This window comes from Barbus barbus (assembly GCF_936440315.1).
Source record: "Barbus barbus genome assembly, chromosome: 2".
Classification (NCBI taxonomy): Eukaryota; Metazoa; Chordata; class Actinopteri; order Cypriniformes; family Cyprinidae; genus Barbus; species Barbus barbus.
Window position 1 is genome coordinate 37342673 of NC_136730.1, and position 24558 is coordinate 37367230.

Below are 24558 nucleotides of genomic sequence, written 5' to 3' on the forward strand. Positions count from 1 at the left end.
ATTAATATGCTTGAGGTCAAATGGATGCAAAAAAAAAAAAAAAAGATAAATAGATAGATAGATAGATAGATGATAAAACATTTAGATATTGTTTAATATTGCATAAAACAGTACAATTGCATTTAATTATAATAATTCAGCAAATTGAATTAGTTTTATTTATATTTTTAAATTAAAATATTTCTAGATTATGAATATGCTTTATATTTAAAAAAACACATAGCTATAGGTTGCTCTTATTATCAAATTGAGCATTATCAAATAACTAAGGGTGGGGGAATTCAAGGACGAATTAATGGGAACCACTGCTCTGTAACAGTAATTTACACAAGAAAAATGACACTGGTTTAATGCCCGTTGGAGAATGTTTTTTTTTTTAGATCCTGCTTACCAGACCAATTAATGAAAACATCCGGACCTCTAAACAACGCCCATTTTGTAACATTTTATTCTGCTTATTATAATATTATCGCCCTTGTAAATTGTTGATAGCAAGGGCTGATAATAAAGACTTGGTACCAAGCATTTTGTTGCAGAACATTAATCCGTATAAAAAATTTTCCTCTCTGAACGTGGCTTCGTGGAACGCTAGTAGTTCCGGGTTCGTCACAATGACGTATGCGCCTGCGTCAGACGCAGCGTCCAGATTCAAACTGTTCGGCGGTTTCCACAAAACGGCAGCAAGCGAGGAGAGCGCAAGACATAACGTTACAGAAACTAACCAAAATTAAACTAAATACAAGATGTCTAAGACACTGAAAGGAATCACGCTGAAGGGGAGCGCAGAGCTCGTTGCTGAGTTTTTCTGTAAGTAACGTTAACGTTAATGGTTTTTGGGCAGATGAATGAGTTTCGTGGCGTCGTTGTTTAACGTTGGATAACGTTAGTCATCTATTTTTTTTTCTTTGTTCAAGACTGGTCAAAACCTTTTAAAATTCAGTTTTGAAAAGGTAGATTGGTCTTACTTGTATTGGAAAAGTAAGACTGAATAACGTTACCCCTTGGCAAAGCTAGTTTTTGAGACAGACTGAACACATGGTGGCCCCGGGTTACAATACAAATGCTGTTGGAATCGACAGGAGTCGTAAAATGTCTGAAGTTTCGCTTAAAAGACTCGGACCTTTTGTTAAAGTTTATTTATTATAACAACGCTTTGCTATTTTAATCTCAAATGCAAATGCTTTTTTTCTGATTATGATCTCTAGCCATGTAACGTAAAGCCAAATATATGGGTCAGGAGAAAAAAAAAATCAATCTATATATATATATATATATAACACACACACACACACGTTGCCATTAACAAAAATTATATATATATACACATATACACACAGTAGGATTCTGTAGCTCATGCTAAACCTTTTTGATGCAGACAAACTCAATGTCAGTAGAATTTTAAGATGAGCACTTACTGCAAGTGTTCATCTTGAAATATTGCTAACGATATAAGTTGTTCTTACGTTTACTTTATAAAAATCAGTAAAGATTTCACAGAAAAAGGGTACATCAATCATATGACAGAAGACATGTAATAGTGAACAACAGGTTTTTCATCAAAGTTATGATCATGTTAATAAGTATAGGCCTTTATGTGGAGAATATAATACAGAAGTACAATTTTTGGTTACAATTAGCCTATTAGCATCATCAATTGTTAGCTCCTCCAATCGTTCTTACAGAGCAGTTCATTTGGAAAATGAAATACATTTTGGTATGCAGTGGTGTGCTGTGCCTTTTTGTTTCAGAAAACAAAAATGAAACGGGTCTTTTGTTTGTTGTCTGTAGCGTTCGGTATCAACAGTATCTTGTACCAGCGAGGAATCTACCCAGCAGAAACCTTCACCAGAGTTACACAATATGACATGAGCCTTCAACTGACCACAGATGCAAAGCTGAAGAACTACCTCACCAATGTCATCTCACAACTCAAAGGTGGTTTTTCAATAAAAGTACCAAACCTCATGGAACAGTTAGTTTGTTTCATTAACATTGGTGATGCAGTGTAGTAATAGCAGGTGCATTCAGAATGAACTTAAATGTATAGAAATGGCAAACTAATGCTAAATATGTTGCTCAATTGCCATTTTGATCAAGGTGCCACAAGACTTAATGTGCCTGTAGCATTAATGATAGTCCCACCTTACAGTTAAAAGAGCCAATTTTCATTTATTCAGTTGCCTTGTTAAAGAGAGAGTTCACCCAGAAATTACAATTTGCTGAAAATGCCATAAGATGTAGATTAATTTTTTTAATCAGAACAGATTTGGAGAAATGTAGCATTGCATCACTTGCTTACCGATGGATACTCTGCAATGAATGGGTGCCGTCAAAATGAGAATTCAAATGGCTGGTAAAACATTACAATAATCTACAAGGAATCTGCATGACTCCAAGTCCATCAATTAAAATCTGTTCTGCGAGTAAATTTTCAGCCAATCTCAGCAAAAAACTATTACTTTAACAGTAGAGCACTCATGCATGTTAGCTGGACCAGCCCAAAAAAATATTGTTTTTGTGAGCTTTGAGCTGAAGAAGCACAATTGAATGGGCTGAGATTCCAGTTTGTCTCTATTTAAGTGGAAAAGAGCTATATAGTCATGCCTAGAAATGGAAACCTGTTTAGTTCTTTAGCATTGTTTATCCTCTTTGTTGCAGAATGGTTGTTTGATTGCACAGTTCAGAAGCTGGTGGTGGTCATCACGTGCCTGGAGACTAATGAGGTGCTGGAGCGATGGCAGTTTGATATTGATTGTGACAAGATGGCAAAGGAGAGCAGGTACGTAATCAAACTCAATCTGTGAGGAAGGATTAATATTTTCATATTCGATCACATCCGGTGATAAAATGATGAGAAGCTAAAAAGTGATTTAATTTTTACCTGACCAATGCAAATATGACTGCATAAAGAACTGTATACCTTGGCTCTTCCAGCGCACCCAGGGAGAAGTCCATAAAAGCTATCCAAGAGGAAATCCGTTCTGTTATCAGACAGATCACTGCCACGGTCACCTTCTTGCCTTTGTTAGAAACTGCCTGTAAGTAAACTACACTTGAGATCATTAGATCCATGTACAGTCACGCCGCACGGTCATCCTGTGCTATATATTTTGTATGAAATAATTTTGTAGTTGCTATAACATTAGATTTCAGACAAACAAGCTTTCAAGAATTTTTTTCCCACAGAAATATTGCATATGCCGTTGATTAAATAGGATTACAAATCTATATTAGCCTTTAGCCACTTAGGTCTCTTGGAGAGCATCACAATTAAACCTAAAAATAAAAATAGTATTTAATATGACAAAATCTTCTACAGAACTGCATACACCGTTCTAGTGTGACTGCCCGTCCCGCGTCTTGCAAATCACAGTAGTGTCCTGAATTAATTTTGTCTGTATTTTATTTTTACTTAATTACACAATACCACAAAAACATTAATGATTTGCAGCCTGGGATTATTGGGGTTTAAAAATGGCAAAATTGCATTTCAATTTTTTCAATCTTTGTATAGTCTAGTCAAGTAGCATAACTTAGTCACTGCTTTAGGACCTTTAAATTCAGTTGATTATATTTAGTATTATTAAACTATGTCTACTAAGTTATTGTGCTCCCATGTGTTCCACAAAATCAGATTAACAGCTATAACTACTTGGTCACCCTACTCAGTACTCATGTAAAGCTGAATTCTAGCAAACTAAACAACTTTATAAAGCTGGTATGTTGCAGGGTACATATTTTTATTGCCTTTTTTTTTTTTCGTTTACATGTGACTTGACTATTTTGTCTCTATAACGCAGGTGCTTTCGACCTTCTGATCTACACAGACAAAGATCTTGAGGTACCTGAGCAATGGGAGGAATCTGGGCCTCAACTTATTGACCAATCGGAAGAGGTCCGCTTGCGTTCCTTTACTACTACTATTCATAAAGTGAACAGTATGGTGGCCTACAAGAGGACAAACTCCACGTGATTCTTTTTTTGTGTGTGTTCTATTCTCTTTTGTTCTTTTTTGTGATTTGTGTTGTTCAACTCTTCAGCCTTATGTATATATCTATATAAAGCTCATTTCTTATTTGTTGTAATTTTAAAGAATGTATTTCCTAATACAGAAAATAAATTTCTTGTTTCCAAGATTGTATTGATTTTTTTCTTTGATGTTTTGCAGTAGTTAGACTCTAGATGGCGACAAAATCTAGGTTTACATTTCCTTTCTTATGTGAATTGCACAGGGCCTGTCAAGAACGCATCTGGGTCTCCATTTCAACCCAAGTTCAAAAGACTTTGTTTCCTCTAATATTTTGCATAAATAGTTTTACCACTGCATTATTAGTACCGCATTGATGTTATGGCAATATTGGTTCTACCTTCTTTAAAAAAAAAAAGAAAATGCACTTAAAAAAAACTAACTACATGATGATTCTCATTACTGTATGTGGAATTATTGATAATTACAAATAAAGGCATGCATGCTATGTAATATTTTAAAATAAGCCTTGTATGAGGACTGATTTACTCAAACCACATGCTTAGTGTAGCTCTTGTATTTAGTGAAGATTTATTTATTTTGTAAAGCAGTGTTGCATTAATTACCTACATTGAAAAGAGTGTAGAATTGAGCCACAAATAAAGGGGAGTAGCAGCTCAATTATGAAAATTTGGAGCAGAATAAAGGATGTAAATGTGTTTCATCTGAAGCAGGGTGGCACATTCTGCTTTGAACCGGTCATTCTTTGGACATCAAAGTATTCTATTGCTGATTGCTCTGTTGAAGACACATCAGAGAAATACCTGCTGGGCTCATTAGCGTGAGAAGAGGTGGAAAGACCGTCTTTCCCATTTATAGCAAGAAATGTAGATAGAGAATGGGATAAGTATGTGTTATATGCTATGCTTATATACAAATCTTTTTTTTAAGTTTTTTTCTGATTCTTTCCTAATTGTGCATTCAGTTTTTATGACCATATATTCTACATGGAATATTTGTGTTTATAAGAAATATTATTTGGGCCAAGCACCTAATTGGGTTGTTTAGACCCAGCGGTTGGGTTACTGCCCGGGAAGGTTGGGTTAAACATTTAACCAAACCGTTGGTTGAAAACAACCCAGCATGTGTTCTGTCCAATATTTACCCAGTGCTGGGTTGTATTTAACCCAGCATTTGTTTAGAGTGCAGATAGAGGATGGTCTCAGTATTAACCATAGCATATATGGAGTATCGATCTCAAACTCTCTAGCACCACCAATGCACTCATATTTCTGCTAATAACTTTTGAACCATGAAGTCTAAAGGCAAGATTCCTTGGCTCATATCAAGTCAAATGCATATCAAAAAATGACATTTCTATGGGTCAAGATTTTTTGCAATTTATCTGCTTTTCTCATCTTAGAATGTTTGTCAAACATTGGCGCACATCTTCAGACAATTCTGCCAAAAATGTATCAAAAGATTTCTGATAGACCAAACTGCAAGACCTGAGGGCCCATGAGTAGTTTCGGCACCTACTGGTCAAAAGATATAAAAATAATTTTAAAAATGTATGTTTTTGTTTATAATTTTTGAACAGTTTGACCAAAAATTAAAAGATTGACCAGGTTAGATTCGGGGCGGCATACCAAATTGAAACTATACCTAAATCTCAACCATTTTGAGTTTTGTTGTAAAATGCTACCTTACTGCAGCAGAGTTCAGCTTTAACCCTAATCAAACACAACTGAACCAGCTAATCAATGTGTTCAGGGCTACTTAATTGCAGACAGGTGTGTTGGAGCAAGGGTTGGAACTTAAATCTGCGGGAAGGGTTTGAGATCCCTGGGGTGCTTCTCAATATCCCTCCTCGCTTCCTCACTCCTCCTTCCTCCATCCTATGACCCGGAAACCGATCGAGCTTAGCCATCTTGAAGGACATCTCAATTCTCTAATTGCACCGTGAGGAGGCGAGGAGTGAGGAGTCTTCCAAAGGAGCTATGAGCGAGGATACACAGGTGTATCCTATGCGGAAGTCTTTTTCATCGAAAAACCTGACGCACGTGTAAATTCTCCTCCCCCTTCTCATCTGTTGTAGTAATTTTTAATTTATATTTTACCTTTGCAATTTAAATAAACCATACATGTCATATATTTCAACAGGGCATCTTGCTTTATTAATGTTTATTTTGAAAGTCTTAAAAAACAAACTTTAACAACATAAGGGCAGATCCATTTTGCGCAGCTGATGACGCTCTAAAGTGATGCTAAAGGGAGCGAGGATATATCATTTCACTTGATTCAATTCCTCCATCCTCGCGTCTTTTATGTGCATCCTTCCCTCGTATCCTGAAAGGACGCAAGGAAAGGAAACGAGGATGCACAAATAAGAATTGAGAAGCACCCCAGGTCTTTACTGAGTAATTAAAGGCAGCTCCATAGCTCTTCATTTTTAGCTCCCTGTTGTGCTTGGCCCTTTCATTGCTACTTGCAGCATTTTATTATTGTTAATGTATAATGTTTTATTATTGTACACTCCAGTAGTATTTAAGTGAAATGCAAAAATGAATGAAGGGTAAAAGAATGACCAGCTACAGCACCTAAAAATGTACACTTTTCCATCCAATTTGTTAACTGGTCAACTATAAATTCCTTTTAATAGACAGAAAAAAGGTGCATCCTTGATTGTATATAATTTGTTAAAAAATGATAAAATAACTTTAAAAGATAGTAGATCCATCAACATGTCAGGTGTGGAACAGGTTTCTTTTTGAACATGCCAAATGGGCACACAGTGACAGCATTCTGAAATTTACAGATATTTCTACAGACATCTTATTTCCATTACACTCCAAAACAAATATTTGTGATTGTCAAAGAATTTAACACATTTGTGTAACAGATGACAAATAAGTTCACATATCAAAGGCTATTGATTTCTTTAAATATATGCAATGTACGTGAAAAAAAAGTACAACATGGTATAATGGTGTAATACAAAGTGACGTGGGATGAGGTTAAACAGTGAAAAATGACTGTCTTTGATGCGTTCCTTTTATGTCCGCTTACTTCAGCAGTGCAATATAGCAAAATAAGGTTTTGTATATGTGCGTATTTCAGTAATTCAGTGAGTGAGCTGCACAAAAACTAACAGACAACAGGAATAAATAAGGAATGCTCTGGGCTCAATACATGCTGATATGCTAATGTAACAGTTTTGCAATGTTATAAAAACAAGACAGAATCATGCTTGGAGTAAAACAGGTAGATTGGAATTAGGAAATCTGTGAGGGAAGGCACTGCACCAGGATAAATGTTAAAATTCATGCTTTTCAAAAGTATAGCTACAACAAGATAAACATTACACACGGTACACATTAAACTAAAACGCTAGAACTGCAAGTTAAGCATATCTGTGAAATCTTATATCTAATATTTCAACTCCAGCCATGTTTATGGTTACCAGAAATCAGAAAGAGTTCTAACTACAAAGGATTGTTTACACGGAGCAACTCCACCGACAGGAATTACATTAGTAACGCAGAAATGAATCCGTCTAGAACAGTAGTTCGACTGCTAAAAGGAAGATTTATTATTTAGACAACTCTACAGTTTTACAACTTTTTACAACTTTATAATTACTTACAAAAATACAACCTGCTTCTGCCTTTGGAATGTTTTACTCCTTTGATTGTGAGTTTGTTACTGTAGCCTAAATGCCATTTTTGTTTTTACAAACTAAGAAACGAGTTGAAATGATTTTCTTGCTTAACAGCATGTCACAAATGCTTTGGAAAGAACTTGTATTGAATCTGGAACATTCCTTTAATGAGTCAAGATAATTTAGTCACAGTTTTAAAACATTTCTACCTCAGCTGGGTTACCTGCACGGGTAAATATCCATCAAACCTTCTTTTCTTCATCAAGTCTTTTATAGTACAGCAGTCTCAATTAAAAATTGACTATTCTGAATGAATCTATAACCCTTGCACTTTTAACCTGCTCCAGTGTGCTTTGTGAAATGGCTAGAGCAGTCATGTGAATATCATCAAACCAGGTTCTTGTAGTCCTTATGTCTCTGGGAAAGGGGCAGGGAAAGATGTGAATAGTCCAAGGATGTCTGTATTCCAAGAGAAAAGTTACAGTCCTCCATTTACCAAAGCTTCCTCTCCTTGCTCAGCAAGCAGCTTCCAATTCTGTCTATTCTTACTACAACCTTCCAGCAGTGGGGAGCAGTACTCTGAGAAACCTGTCAGTGCCTGCTCACACAAACACATGGCAAGAGAGCAGAAGGACAATCAATAAAACCTGAAGAATGTTGTGGTCCAAACAAAATTTCATCAGTTATTTTTTTTTTTCAAAATATAAGAGACGAATACAAGTTTAGAATGATATTAAGATGAGTACAGATGATAGAATTTTCAGTTAAAGGGGTCATATGATGCGATTTCAAGTTTTTCTTTCTCTTTGGAGTGTTACAAGCTGTTTGTGCATAGATAAGATCCCTAAAGTTGCAAAGTCTCAAACCCAAAGAGATATTCTTTATAAAAGTTGAGACTCGTCCACACCCTCCTAAAATGGCTCATTTAAACACGCCCCCACATGTCTACATCATGGTGTGGGACGATTTGCATAACACCGCCCAAATGTATACGCAAAGAAAGAGGGCGTGATTTTTATTCTCGCTGCAGTATTGTTGCTGCTGCTGCCATGTCCTGGAGATGCTGTGTTTCGTTGTGAAAGCGAAACTACTTTGTTTGGGCTTCCAATAGAGAGCTAGACATCAGTGGTTAAGTTGCATTTGGACCATTTGGACCATTCCTGAACCTGGGAGATTAGCCTACAATGCCAGCTGTGCACAAAGGCTGTTTCTATAGAGTGGGGCAATTCCAACTGCAAGGACAGTCTGGTGCTTCTGACTCACAGCCTGTAAGTATTTCATATTTAAAGAATTTGCCGATGACTATTCAAACGTGAGCTTTGATCAGTGTTGAGTAGCGCTTGTTGTTTATCATTTCTCCAAACACAAATGCAGACATGGTAATAAAAAGACAGTATAAGTCATTATAATCAGTAATTATGTCCCCACTGGATGCAACAAATGCCTCGTTTATAATGGGTTTTTATTGTTTTTGTCTCATCGCGCTGGGACACAGCATCACAATACAGTGAGGAGCATAACATTTCCGTCACACGCTTGAGGTATTCGGCCAATCACAACGCACTGGATAGCTGGCCAATCAGAGCACACCTCGCTTCTCAGAATGATGAGCTTTGTAAAAATCGACACGTTTCAGAAAGGCGGAGCATAGAGGAGTAACAATAATGCACAGTATGTGGAAAATAATGTGTTTTTTAACCTTAAACCACATAAATACATTGCATTACACCAAATACACAAAATAATGTTATTTTTTGTTTTATCATATGACCCCTTTAATAAGTGAAAGAAATGGTGAGGGCTTGCTTTATCCTAAATCATCAAGTTAACCCTGTAAAGCCTGACATGATACAGTAGGCTTTATAGAGTTCAAACACCCACACAGGTTGAGGTGTTCTAATACGCATCTCCAATCCATGATGATCCACAAAAAAGCAGTTCATGATATAATGATTCTATAAATGTATCAAAACAATAAAACAAAATATCCACTAAAACTCAAAGTTGTGTGATTTGCATTTCACATCAGACACCAAACAGGTGAGGCCGCACTAAACTTGCACCATTAGTTAAGCCAAGCTGTTTTTTAGCTTAAAATTAACAATGATATTAAATATAAAATGACAAAAGAAAATATGATTTACCTCATATAACTGTGTACAAATGGCATCAATGAAAGACACTTGCATGCTGGGAATTTTATCCTGTTTCTCCCTGTTCATCAGATCCTTGGAAAGAATCAAGTCACATGGTTACTTTCATTTTCCCCATCCTCCAGAGAGGTACTGACCTGGTTCTGAACTACTCCAGTCTTATAAAAAATAAAATAAACTTTGTTTCATAGAGTAAGTAAAGAGCTTACAATAGGTTCAATGTTTAGCTCTCTCCGCTCCTTATCACCTTGTTCAAAGAACTCTGTGGCAACCAGTTCTGCAATCTGTTGAAACATGAATAAATGGTAATTACTGAATTGGTACTTTCTTTGGTGAAGAAAATTGTCAATATTGCACATCAAATCCTGATCAACCCTGAAAATATGACAACACTGTTTTCAGTTGGCTGTCTCCACCACACTCTTACAGGTTTGGCATTATTTAGGGTTAGGGATTTGATAGATATGATACTAAGGAGTTATGTGAAACCTGTGTTTAAAATGGAATACTGGGAATTCTCAATATGTTCTGTATGTTTTATCTATAGTATGCAAATCAAAGCATATCAATGATAAACAAGTGGTGTCCATCTATCTTATCTCTGAAAAGATTCATAGTAATAAAGTACTTCATTTTTACCATATCTTCATCTCCATAAAGTAAATAATAAGTCTGTCTATAGGTCACGAGTTTGCATAATTCTCAATGATGATGTGTTCTTGGTTATGTTTTATGAGAGTGTGAAGTTTAAATTATGGTTATTTAGGTTGCACTGAGTAGGACTGCAGCTGCACCTCCACCCTCTGCTAATTAGCAAACAAGCTGGTTAATTACTGAAGAGAGGGAAAATTAATGGAAGAGAGGAGGTGGTGATGATGTCATCAACTATGAAATGAAGAGTAGAGGAATAGGAGTGCATATAATGTGCCTTTAATTTCGAAAACAATTGGATGGAGTGCGTTAAACCGGGCAGTCATGGCCTAATGGATAGAGAGTGGGTCTTGTAACCTGAAGGTCGTGGGTTCAAGTCTCAGGTCCGGCAGGGATTGTAAGTGGGGGAGTGAATAACCAACACTCTCTCCACCCTCAATACCACGACTGAGGTGAGACCCTTGAGCAAGGCACCAAACCCCCAACTGCTCCCTGGGCGCTGCAGCATTGGCTGCCCACTGCTCCGGGTGTATGTTCACTACTGTATGTACACTTGGATGGGTTAAATGCAGAGCACAAATTCCGAGTATGGGTCACCATACTTGACCACACACCACTTCCCTTTCCTTTCCCTTAAACCAATTTAAGGTTCGTAGGACTGTAAATACTTTAAATTCATAAAAGCTATAAAATGTCAAAGTATCTAAACTGCTTTTCACCGATGGAAATAAAGCTTAGCCTTCATTATGGATAAACATTTCACAAGCAATTTTAAGGCCTTATGTTTCTCTGCTGATTTTATATGAGTGAGCTTTGAAAGTGGGCTGTTATTGTAAATGTAATGTATACTTGCATGTTTACCTTCTTCTGTACTGGCCAGGGTTTTGTAATAGCAGAGATATCACATGCTGTCATCAGCATCGACCTACAGAAGACAATAACATCATAAAGAAATATATACGACTGACCCATACATATTCTTCTTTCCTGAATGCTTGACACTCACCTTAGCAGATCTCTGTGGTAATCATCCTCCCATACAAACTGACTGTTTTTAGCCAGCTCAAAGAATTCTGTTCTTTTGCTGCAAAAACAAAGACAGCATTATGAACAAACAGCAAGAAACCGATAGAAATTGGCTACTGTATGCTCAAATACAAGTCAAATGAATAATCATTTTGTATGTTTCTAAAAGCACCTTCGACTCAGCTGTATATGACATCTGGTACCTACTTCATGTAGAGAGCCAGGTCAGTGGCCAAAATAGCCTTCTCAATCATCTTCAATGTCGCCTTGTACTCATCCAGAGAAAGACTGCTCAGAATCTGATTACCCTGAGAGACAGAGACAGTAGGAATGAAAGAAAGCAAGCTTCTGTCTATATTATTATGTCAAGATGTATGGAAGCGGATGAATGCAGTTACATTGTGGCCACATAAAAAACATTATATGGCTATTTATTTGAGGGTATTTATGTAAAATGTGGGGTTTGTTATTTATAAAAAGATTAATCTGGTTGTGTATGCTTTTTAATGTGTTCTTTAAATATACAATATGCACTTAAAAATAAAGGGGGGCTTTGCATTTGGGGTTCCCCAAAGATTCTTAAACAGTTTTTAAAAGAAACATTTTTTATTAGAGTGAAGACATTAATGTGAATCTTCTGTGCAATGGAAAGGTCCCATGAATGTAAAAATTCATAAATGCCAAAAAAGAACCATTATTTTAAACAGTGTGCTGAGATATGGTGGGTAGTTGTTATGTGATTTTCTAGGTGGTTGCTTTAATTGCCAGAAGAGCCTATTATCTTCTCTATAGTATTTGTCTAGAGTACCTCCTTCAAAGAATTTCACACATTTCGTCATTTGACAGTATATAAGTAACAGCACATCTGATCAAAAATATATATAATTTGAGGTATCATATATCTATACCGCAAATGGTGTGGACATGTTGTATGCCAAATTTTATACATTTTTATTTTTTTGAGTAAAAAGATTGTTTAAATCACCAGCCTTAAGTATGGGCTAGAGAAGCTTTATTTCAACAAATGCTACATTGCAGGTCAAGTCAGACAACCATGGTATAATGTCAGCATGTTGCTATAACAACATCAAGCCCCTGGACAATGAGACAAGCATGGTCCTATGCTTTCTTATTGAGTTTGCTGAATGTGAATGAGAGTAATTATTCCCTGTGTGTAAATGCGATCTGAACAGCTAATTGTTTTCTAAGATGCAGATTGTTATTTCCTGTAAAATAAGACATTACTTTTAAAAGCTTCTCTGGATTTACAATGCAGGAGTGAATTACTCTTATCAGCAGATAGGAGGGAAGAGAGGTCAATAAACAGAAACTCAAAACAGTGTTTACACTTAATATGTTTACAGCACACTGGAAATGTTCCAACATGCTGCTAATGCTGTTTAAGTTTTGGGTCACTGGACTTCAGAGTAGCATTTATGTTAGTTTACATGTTTATATTACAGTACACAATTATTATTATTATTATTTTTAAGTTGACCCCTTTTTGTATAGGTGGTAATGAAATTGAAAGACTAACACCTGTATAGTTAGTCTACCTTGCATTTATAAAAAACAATAATAGTTGGTCCTGGTACATTTTCTTTCAGAATTTGACTGCAGAAAGAAATAGAATGTACGTTAAATAAAGTTATTTTTTATACGTTTATACATTTTTAAAGACCTATTAATGGCTATTTAAAACCCATTAATCTCATAGCATTATTTATGCAATTCTAACTGCTATAAATGCAATTATGCCACCTAAACATTTATGGTACTTATGAAAACAATATATTCTTTACAGGGATATTCTTTTATGTAATGTCTATTCAATGCTTTTCTTATCTAACACAATAATGGCATATTATTTATACTCACTGGACTGTTGAGTATCATAAGACACTGGTCAAAATGGTGGTGCTCCATTGTGGAGTGGCAGTACAGCTGGGCCAGTGGATGGTCACTTCTGTGAAAACAGTCAAATATGCTGCATCATTCTCATTTTTACTTATCCATCTTGTTGCTAATAACACAAGCTGATACACCAAATTAAAGTCAGCACAAACCTTTTGATGTAGGAGTTGTTGACACCTCGGTGGTCCAAATCATGGCTCAATGTTGCAATCATCAAAGCTAAAACCTCCAAATCACTCAGATTACTCTGTAAAGTGAAAAAACTGCTTTACAAAAATATCAATTTGCTGTGGGATTGGTTAATGCATTGAAAAGCACTGCAAAATATAGCCATACTATCCAAAAACAAACACTGTAAATCTGAATAACTGTAATTACTTTCCGGTAAACAGGCAAACTAAATCCAAATAGACTTTAGCTGGCATGTCAAAACAAGACTTAACAGTTCTTAATTCATAATTCATAAAATATCAGTAATTTGTGAATGTGAATAATTGTAACAAGTTGACTCAACACACTGTTCCTGGTAGACTTTACTACTATTCAAAGAATGCATGCCTTTTCCATCAGTCTAAAACAAGTATATAAATGCAAATGATTAACTACCACTGTAAACAATAGAAGACATTTATAGTGGAACGCATAATAAAAATGTTCTGCTAGCTTCATTTTTGCTTATAACTATAAACTGGCTACTCCATTTTAAAAGAGCAATTACTACAAAACAAAAAGGATAAATAAAATGGTATACAATAATCTTTTTAATAATTGTTTTTAATCATAACTACTCTATATACTATACTTGTGCTAGCAGTCTTGAATCCAGAAGTGTAAACCATAATATAAAGATCAGCAAGCTTATATCCTAGTTACTGTTTAGTTACAAGACAGACACGCTATGTGTAAATAGGTTTTAGTATGGTTACTGATTTATGCTATGCTAGACTGAACTCAAGTTGTATGCCAGACGTCACAATGCTGATGTGACCCTTGCCTGTGCTGTGTTTGTTATCAGAGTCACTGACCTGAAACCGCCCAGACTTCAGCACAGCAAACATGCACTGGGAGGTGTTGAAGGCATGTCGCCAGTTGTGGTAGACCACATTCTTCCTGTAGTTCTTCTTTACGCTTAAAATCCACTGACACAAACTCTGAAACAAGGATAATAGTTATTTTTATATGTATACAGATTATCCTGAATAAAACAGAGTGCTGCAGGGATTACTTTTTTGTAGGCTAAAACCCAGAAATGAGTTTGAATTTTTGCACTTTCATTTCCGTTGTCAAGGTTTTTGGTTAAATGCCCCAAATAAGGTCTGCGGTTAACACAAGCTCAAGATATTTTCAAGTTGCATTCTCTATAAAATAAATGCATCAGTGATACCACTATTATAATTTTTTTAAAGCCTTGGGATTACAGAGGTTGTTCTGGACATTAAATATCATCACAGCGAACAGGAAAGCTCATCTACTCAATGGTCTGCTTTCACATCCTTTATAAACACACTCATGCAAACTATTCTAATGCCAATTTTCTGGGAAAATATAGACTGAAAGTATTGTCAAAAGCTTAGTGGTGTTGATGTTAAAGTCATAAAAGCAAGGTGTAGTTCGTTCGTTACTTCTGGAGAAGCATGAGCCTATTTCTAATCCAAAAGGCAATGGAAAAGTCCTGCAAGCCAGATCTCACGGCAATTCGTACATATTTTACGAGGTGGCTAATTCGTACGATCTCACTCGTACAAATTCATAAGATTTTTGCTAAATCGTACGTATTTTACGAGTTGCCAATTCGTATGAATTTGTACAAATGACCTACACCTAACCCCACCCCTAAACCTACCCGTCACTGGGGTTTAGACAAATCGTAATAAATCGTACGACTGAGGTCGTACGAATTAGCCACCTCGTAAAATATGTACGAATTGCCGTGAGATAGCGTTGGTCCTGCCAAGGAAACCAGGGTAATGCTAACTTTTGGGCTGGCCAACAAAAAATATCATCACTGCAGCGCTCTATAGATAGAAGCAAGGCAAAATGACAGTGTTGTAGAATTTGTGAAATCTTGTCAAGTCCTTAAACATGCTGATAAGGTAATTACTTCGCTATTATTATTGAATTAAATGAAATCACTCTGAATGAAACAGGATGTTGAGGTGGGATTTGAACTAAAACTCACATTTTTATTTAATGTGGCATCTGAAGTCATGAAGAATTAAGAATTATCCCAATTTACTTTTTAAATACACATATATATCTATAGCTATATCTAAATAGCTATTTATCTCTTTTACCAAACTCACATTTAAGTGTTGCTTCATTCTGGTATGTAACACCAACATTTCACATTTCAAATTAATTACTAAACATTTTACCATTTTTTTCTTGTTGGATATTTAGTCACATTGAAATGTATATATTTTGAATATTAAAGTTGCCATTTCATGTTCATTTGAATCCCAATATTTTAAGCATTTTTTAATATTAATATTAAGTTTTTTTTTTTGTTTGTTTTTTACACTCTGTTATTTCATGTTTGTTTTATTTTGTTGATGTATTTGTTGTTGGGCATCATCATGGAAAAATTATTCTTGCCAGAGTCAATGCTTTTTGATAATTAAGTTATAATTATTTTCATGCAGGCCATCCATTCTCCAAACCGCTTGGCCTCTGTAGGGTCATGGGGATGCTGAAGCCTATCCCAGCATCTCTGGCCACAGAAGAAGGACACCCTAGACAGATGGCTAGCCCATCACAGGGCTTTTATTTATTATTTCTAAAAATATTCTATTCACAAAGGTATTTGAAAACCAAGATTAATTTATCCTGGAACCGAAAGCATCCAAAAATATGAGGGTTACCCTGATAAATTTAGGTGATCATGTGATCTCAAAAAAACAGCTTTTTCTAGGCCACTGATGACTGGTGACTTCATATCATGTGAGTGTACACACAGTGTCACTGACATTCTTGGTCAAAAGTGCCATTTAATTTATTTAGGTTTAAAACTTGTGAAGTGGTTTACGTTTAAAGGCCAATTCACACCGCACAGACAAACGCCAACAAACTCCAGCAAACAAGTTGGCTCAAGTTGGCTGTTGGATTTAGAATCTTATGAAAAATAACTGTCATGTTCACACTGCACCAACAGACCAACTCTATATCAATAAGCATGTTCAGTCGGGTGAAAACAAACTCCAGCCAACTCCAACCAATGCCAACCAACGCCAACAGGGGTAACACACTGATCCAACAAACTCCAACAGACTAGTTTGTTGGCGTTTGTCTGTGCGGTGTGAATTGGCCTTTAAATGTGTAAAGTTTGACTAGACTAGACACTTTTAAGACACTAATTCTTTACACAGTCCTGAAACACTAAGTAAACTTCCCCCCCGTTCTTGTGATTAATTTCTCCAATAAAATGTCAGTCTGGTGGAATGCTATGCTCTGTTGTCAAGTGATATGTATATTATCAGAGCAGCCTGTGATTGATCAGGGCTTTGTACTGTGGTGGACTCTATTAGTTTCATTCACTCAGTCAGGGGTAAGTCACACCCAGAAAACCAATAAAAAAGGGAGACTTCGTGTCCTGCCAGGAAGATACCTTGCTTAACACTGAAGGCCATAAAAGGAGCTTGTTGCAGCCGGTCAAACACACAGTGAAGCCTGATGTTTTGCTTTAATCTTCAGCTGAACCTGATCTGGCAATTATAGTTCAAACTGCAGGAGAAAGAGGACTGCCCTTCATTTTCTTCTTTGTGAGGGTTTATAGAATGGATTCCACAGTTATTTGCAACATTTATTTATAGTTGAGCGAACAGATTACTTTTGCTCAACTTTTGGCTGCAAAGTAGCAAAACACTTCAGATATAGTGTTATCAAACAGTTTTGGTTCCCATTGACTTCCATTGTATTTTTTGTCCATACAATATAAGTCAGTGGCAACCAAAACTATTTGCTTCTTCAAAATGTTGCCTTTTACATTCCACAAAAGAAAGAAAGATTAAAATTAAATGATTTTCATTTCTGGGTGGATTATCCCTTTAAGTACAGAAGAAACCTCAGGTGTTGTAGGTAGTTGCCAGAGTATGGAGGCTATGTATTGTTATTACTTGTTGCTTAGGCATCATGGCTTAATCAGTGGTTTGCAGTGATTTTAGAACAGCTAAGGGGCATTGTTAGGGCACAAGGTGGAGCGGGGTTAAGTGTTCTAAAACACAGTTATTACATACATTTAAAAAACTGATTTTTTTAAAGTTGAAAATAAAGCAAAGATTACAAGAGTACATTTTTACAAGAAATAGAGTTTCAGACTTTACACTTCAAAATCTTATGTTTAATTCATTGTGTTTCTTGCTTAGCTAGCAGTGTGAGTTAAATAAAAAAAAAGTAAATCTGGCAAGGGTGTTTAAAATAAAACACAATGCAACATTAATACTAATGTAATGAGTTCACAGGTGTGTTTTGTTTTTTATTTTCTGTAGAAATGCACCATAACATAATGCTTTTGTCAGTGGTTGCCAAGTTGTAATGGTGTTCAGATGGGCTATTTAGTCCATAATGCAGTTGTAATGCAGAGTGTAATGGGTGCTTGCTAGGTGCTTTCTACTTGACCCAGGTCAAATAAGCTCATCCCCAACGCCCAAGCCTCTTTGATATTTGGGTCCCAACATATGGATGTTCATATTCAGTATGTCTGTTTATCTGTTTTTCATCCATTTTACCATCAGAAGAAATACCTCCCCACATTAAAACATGACTTGAGGTATTATTCAAGACAAACAATTAGGACGAGTTAAGAGCTTTAGTTCAGTAATGAGGCTTATGGGTCTGTACAGATACCTAACCCCAGGAATGAGAAACAATATATAACACTATTACTAATAATAAAATAAAGTCTAAGCAGGTACCTTGTACTTCATCTGAAAATTCTGTACAAGCTTGAGGTCCACAAACATGCGGATGGTTGCTTGGGTCGTCTCTGCATCCGTCAGGTCAAAATCACTGAAGCTGAAGTCCAGCAGTCTGAGAGATTGAGCAGACGGAATCGTAGCCGCCTGTGAATTAGTACAGGCAGATATTTACATTACACCCTGAGCATCAAAAAAAAAATGTTTTCCTCACTAACAATCATTTGCTGTGTTAATCTGTAAACATGCACACACATCTGGACAATCACACTACACTCAACAGACACCCAAACTAAAAGGAAAGAGATCACTGACTGTCAGGTATAAATAATCAATGAGCTGCGATCAGCATAGTTTGCAGTGCACAGGATGCACTTGATTTGTCTTCTCTTGCTGAAAATGGTTCATCGGATAATGCAGAGCACATAAATAATGTCTCTCTCTTCCTTGTTTTTATGTGCTTAAGTAGGGAAACAGAAACCACAACCACCTGCAGAGATAACATCATTTTCATATAGATTCATCTGTTTATTATTAACTACAATTCAGGTATTAGTGGCTAATGTCCTATTCCATCATACACAAAATGAATCATATGTTCAGGTGTTTTTACATGCCTTATGAATTACGCAAACAGTGGTAAATCTGCATGCTGACCTTTGCTTCATAAGAGTAATTGGTGTAATTAACAAACAAATAACTGTCAATTGAAGCAGAAATTCTGCCTCTGTCCAAGTCTTAATTGTCTGATTACTCTCACAGGCCTAATCAGAGCAGGTTTTCCATATCGACAGCTGAAAGTGCTGTATCCAAGCAACCTGTGTGCTCTCTGGGAAATTCCCTGAGGGTATCCGAAGAAAGGAAATTCCTGTTTTTTTTTACAAACGCTATGTAGAATAAGACTCAAACGAAACAATAAGCTATGAAAGACAGCAATTTTAGCATGGATACGAGGTTTTCGTCAACAACACAAAGCGTTTTTTAAAAGTGATATGATACAAGACACAAACATTAAAAAATAAAGCCATTGAGTTTGGGAATTGATAGGCACAGCCATTTCAAACTACTTTGAAAATGCAGCTTGCCAAGCTACAAGATACACATTACTCCGTTAAGTACTCATATGTTATATCTTACATTTACATTAAGTCATTTAGCAGACGCTTTTATCCAAAGCGAATTACAAATGAGGACATTAGAAGCAATCAAAACCAACAAAAGAGCAACAACATGCAAGTGCTATGACAAGTCTTGGTATAGCTTAGTATATTTGTATATCTGAAATTCTGTCAGGACCACTATTGTCAATACAACTTACGATTATCATACATTTTAGGTTGGGGGAATGGTTTTATTCTGGGCAAACACTCCCTGCCCATCCACGCAGCCTAGCATGGATAGGAGTAGGGAAAGCAGAACACCGTACCAACACTGTTGGAACACCGTATTGACCATCCAACACTTGAAGGTGTATTGTTATCTTTTTAGATTAGTAAAACTTTTACTACATAATCAAGATTTTAAGGACACAAGTATTCATTAAAGCATTCGTTTACTCATCAAGAGAATGTTAATATACAACAATTTGCTATGTGTATATCAGCTATTTAACAATGGCTTTAAACATGTCTCATCCATTTAGATTTCAGATTTGAAATATCTTTTTCGTAAATTGATATTTATTACCACATCGTGGTTTGAATGACACATTCAAGTTGATGATGGCACATTTCGATAAGATATGATGAGAAATTGTAATTTACCGCAGTTACCTGGAGCGCCCGCGTCTCTTCCTCTGCAGCCGAGGCATGATAAGAGAGGACCTGCATAATATTCACACACAGCCCACATTATATTAATGGGTTTGCAGAAAGTTTCTGTTCTGAATGGCATACTATGTTTAGCTTGTAGAATGTTTACTGCAAAGAATGCACATTTGAAGTATGCATTTGGGACCACATTTGCCAGAACATACTATATACAACCAGAACATGATTTGATTTGATCAAACTGACACAAAAAAAGGCAAGGACCAAAAATTTCAAAATAACCGTTTTTCCGAGAAAATACTGGATGCAGAATAAAACATACTCAAGTGAGATCAGGTGACAAAGGTGCATACTGTTTAACTGTGTACTGTTTTTCTATTTTGAACACAGCTACCTGTGTCTTTTTTTTATTTTAATAGTGCTGGGTGATGGAGCATGTGAAGTGAGGATTATGACAAAGGAGAACGCCTGATGTGGAGTGCAGCCATTGTGTCAGCTGCAGGAGACAGCATGCCACCAGCGCTTCTGACTGTGACAGCTCCAGAATGGTGGGATGAAAGAAAATAGAGGAGTGGGAGGATTTCAGCCATGAGCACAAGACTATGTGTAGCAGCAGATTAAAGGGGATAAAAAATCTTTTAAAATATTAGTTTAAAATACTATAAAAACTAAAACTCAAAATGTGTTTTCCAGTCCAAAAAGAGCATTTATTAAAAATAAGCTCAAAAACTGCCCTATTTCCAGAGATATTTTAATGTCACAATCTTGAATATATTAATACCACCCACAAAGTAAGGACATCCCTTGATGCCAAACCTGTCATAATGAAATAATAATGAGACTGGATGCAAACAATGTCCCTGATTATTTCAGTCCAATCTGATTTTCTCACAAGGGGAAAAATGAAATAAAACATAGATTTGACAGAGTATGCTGATGTTAGCTGCCATAATTCATTTTACTATAGCATTTTTTTTTTTATTTGGAAATGTATGAAATCTCACTCACCTCAAGTGTGACCTCTTGCTTAGCCATTGCTCTTTCCACTGCTTCGTACATCTGTGTGTTCTGGATTCCCAGCCCGCAAAAGATCGCAAAGGCCTCTAGAAACTGCTCATCGTTCCTATTAAAGGCTTTTACCTCCCCTGAAGCTTCATCCATCTTATTGACCAACTGGCAGACACCTGCATTCAGAGGCCATAAAAAATGATTTAGCACAAGGGTGTTCATATTTTTGTGGACACATTATAAAAATGATTTCACTATGTGAATATTTTGCCCAAAAAATTAAAAATAAAATAATAAAATTACATTCCTGTCACTATTTACTTTTCAGACAATTCTTCATTGACGGATAACAATTTAGTCTAGGGATTAATTCTCACTATTAACTAACTACCCAATTTCTAAACTTAACAACTTCCTTACTATTAATAAGCAGCAAATTAGGAGTTTATTGAGGCAAAAGTTGTAGTCAGTGCTTTGTTAATAGCAAGAATTAGAACTTAAAATAAAGTGTGACTTTATTACATGGAAAAAGGGTCCAGGAGCTTCTTTATAAATTCACTTCTCATGCTCCATGAAAGAAATCAATAAATTCAGATGGGTTTGGGATAAATGAGGGTGAATAGGTTTGAGATCATTACATGGTTTATCAACTTAGTCTATCAACTAAGTCTCAACTTAATTTGTATTCAGTGTAATTTGTATTGACTATTGCTCCTAGCAAGCACCACTAATAATTACTTTTTAAAATGTTAAAAGTTATTCATAAAATACTTTTTGGACAACAATTTTGACTGATAGCTCAGATTGTGGAAAATGAAATATAGAAAACACACATACCTATCACTTTGTCTTTCTTCCCATTCCTTATTGGTGTGCACAGTAGACTTTTGATTTGACAGTTTGAGGATTGTAGATTTTCACTCTTTAAAAAACAAATAAAAGAAAGAAAAAAAAAAACGCAATGAAGAAATGGTCAAATAAATTCAGTTTAAAGCAGCTTTGGGAAAAGGGGCAGTTCATGACGCAAAATGGGGGAGGTGAATATCTGAATGAATAAGAGCTCTGTGAAATCCCAGAAACATTAGGATCCCAGAGCGGGATGACCCTAAGCCAATTGACTTTCCTGTCCATCTTTCCCCTGAGTACTTACTGTCCATGGAAAACGCTGGTCTTTGGTGACATCTGCAATGTTCAGTGGCTCCATAGTGTTCTTGACATACTGGGCATACATATAGTTAATCTTATTGACATCACATTCTCTGTAAAAGACAGGGGAAAAAGTTTAAGCACTCCTGCTGATAACTTTACAACACTAATACTACACAACTTTACTACTAAATAGAAACCATGTTAAAGGAATAGCTCCCCCAAAATAAAATTTCTTTCTTAGTTTACTTATTCTAATGAAAATAATTCTTACCAATACCCAAGAATAATAAGGTTCCCAGCAGGCATTCCAATCTGACTATTCTCAAAATGACTCAAATACTTAAGTTACATGCTTTCTTAAACTTGGCACGCTAGTCAATAACTCATAAAGCAAAATGCACTTAGATTAAATATTTAAAATACCACAATGTCTTTTTAATGACAACAATAAAAGCACTTGACTTAAAAATCCAAAAGAAATATATGGAAATTGGCATGTACGTATAAAGCTAATGTGGTGAGGGAAAAAAATAAAAACACTGGGAAAAAAGTCAAGGCTATGTTCTACAAATGTCCTGTTCTATTTGTCATATTACCACAATCCATTCTCAAGTAGCTGCAGCTATATACATTTATGTTATGTCAATGCGATGCACAGATGAATGTGAGTTTGCATACACAACTGACACCTGAGGCCTGCTGCAAGAAGCCGGTTTCCATTTTTACCCAGGTAAGTTTGGGTTTCAAGGGTTTCATTGCCATGGTAACTTGTATTACACAGCTACCCTGCTCTGGAATTTTTTAGAATTGCGTGGAAAAACAGTATGTCCAGCTAAAGTCGCTAAAGGGGAAGTCGTGGACTTGTAATCCAAAGGTTGTGGGTTCCAGTCTCCGGCCGGCAGGAATTGAAGGTGGGGGGAGTGAATGTCCAGCGCTCTCTCCACCCTCAATACCACGACTGAGGTGCCCTTGAGCAAGGCACCGAACCCCCAACTGCTCCCCGGGCGCTGCAGCATAAAATGGCTGCCCACTGCTCCGGGTGTGTGTTCACGGTGTGTGTGTGTTCACTGCTGTGTGTGTGCACGTTGGATGGGTTAAATGCAGAGCACGAATTCCGAGTATGGGTCACCATACTTGGCTGAATGTCACTTCACTAAAGACAGGCTCTAAAAGCTGCCAGGACTGAATATATCCACAAACTCATAGATAGACCTGTCTGATCACCAGTGGTGGAGGAAGTACTTAAGTTTAGTACTTAAGTAAAAGTACAACTACCCTGCAAAATATATACTTAAGTAAAAGTATAATTACTACATCAACATCTTACTTAAGTAAAAGTCCTAAGTACATACTTTTAAATTTACTTTAAAGTATTTTTTTAAGTAAAAGTACACAATCGGTTGTCTCAATGTCTGGGCTGTTCAATTGTAATAATCACAAACAATTTCTATTGTGTATTGGAAAGGGTAGTTGAGCAAGCTCTCTGCAATACTGACACACTGTAAAAATCTGGTTATTTACTTATTATTACTCATTAAATAATAATTAAGCTAATCCAATTATGACATACAATTTATTTTATTTTTAAAATTGGTTTGATATTCGCATATACTTCGCGCTAAATTGCTAAATATATATATATATATATATATATATATATATATATATAATATATATATATTTGCAAATTCAAAAAAATGTCATGATATTGACGAAAAACAACTGTCATAGTGCAAAATTGTTCACAATCGAATCAAACCTAGATATAGTTTTAACTGCATGCTTACTTGCGAATGTCAACTAAATACCCAATGTTGAATGGTAAAGAAGCTAGGGGCCGTATAAAAAGTTTGAAAAATTTTTAATCGAGTCAAAACAAACAGCTATTTTAGCCAACTACGAATGTACAGATATAGCAGTAGTTTGCTCATCTCCAAAAATGTAACGTACTAGCAAGCTATCGTCCCTGCTGTGCTAATAACCAGCTAATGAAGTTGCCCTGTTAGGGTACCACTAACTTACGTCAAACAAATATTATACTGGTGTGATATTTTTGTTATGTTGACATCCGTTTTTCTATAACAGTCATAGCACCATGTCATAGCAAGTTAGTAACTTAAATATGAATAGCTACCATTGCATGTCTTACCTCTATATGTTTCTTCAAATTTGAAGGGGAGTTTTTAAACGCCAACAGTTCTTTGCGTTGAGGTAGGCACTTGACACATTGAAAACGCCAGGAGTCATTCTTTGAACCTTTAAATTCAAATAACTTGCTTAAATAAGGCCAGGGGTGTCTCTCAGAATCAGAGCTGCAGGGCACAGGCTCAAGCTCAGTCGACGTTGTTGG

General features: G+C 36.0%; 2 protein-coding genes across 2 annotated transcripts in view; one reads left to right on the forward strand and one right to left on the reverse strand.

Annotated features, from left to right (window-relative positions):
* The first annotated feature begins 631 nt into the window (after positions 1-631).
* Positions 632-4486, forward strand: LOC306878722 (mitotic spindle assembly checkpoint protein MAD2A-like). Its single transcript, XM_079431224.1, has 5 exons — positions 632-807; positions 1789-1935; positions 2659-2779; positions 2935-3038; positions 3801-4486. The coding sequence occupies exons 1-5, from the start codon at positions 744-746 to the stop codon at positions 3971-3973; spliced, it is 609 nt and encodes a 202-aa protein (XP_079287350.1). The 5' UTR covers positions 632-743; the 3' UTR covers positions 3974-4486.
* Positions 4487-6599: 2113 nt separating this feature from the next.
* LOC306882922 (cGMP-specific 3',5'-cyclic phosphodiesterase-like) overlaps positions 6600-24558 on the reverse strand; it is a 29291-nt gene continuing 11332 nt past the window's right edge. The window contains exons 8-21 of the mRNA XM_079437925.1: positions 22210-22318; positions 21897-21981; positions 21060-21235; positions 20046-20105; positions 18283-18429; positions 14398-14523; positions 13525-13619; positions 13337-13424; positions 11666-11766; positions 11439-11516; positions 11294-11357; positions 9991-10065; positions 9773-9856; positions 6600-8226 (exon numbers count right to left, since the gene is read on the reverse strand). Of these exons, the coding sequence (XP_079294051.1) occupies positions 8107-8226; positions 9773-9856; positions 9991-10065; positions 11294-11357; positions 11439-11516; positions 11666-11766; positions 13337-13424; positions 13525-13619; positions 14398-14523; positions 18283-18429; positions 20046-20105; positions 21060-21235; positions 21897-21981; positions 22210-22318 (1408 nt within the window). The 3' untranslated portion in view covers positions 6600-8106. The remainder of the gene's footprint in view (positions 8227-9772; positions 9857-9990; positions 10066-11293; positions 11358-11438; positions 11517-11665; positions 11767-13336; positions 13425-13524; positions 13620-14397; positions 14524-18282; positions 18430-20045; positions 20106-21059; positions 21236-21896; positions 21982-22209; positions 22319-24558) is intronic.

Bases quoted from the DNA above. Each gene is read 5' to 3' on its own strand.
- LOC306878722 (XM_079431224.1), top strand. From the start codon at position 744: ATGTCTAAGACACTGAAAGGAATCACGCTGAAGGGGAGCGCAGAGCTC. The intron at 1,936-2,658 runs GTGGTTTTTCAA...TCTTTGTTGCAG, and splicing joins TGTCATCTCACAACTCAAAG to AATGGTTGTTTGATTGCACA. The intron at 2,780-2,934 runs GTACGTAATCAA...TGGCTCTTCCAG, and splicing joins AAGATGGCAAAGGAGAGCAG to CGCACCCAGGGAGAAGTCCA.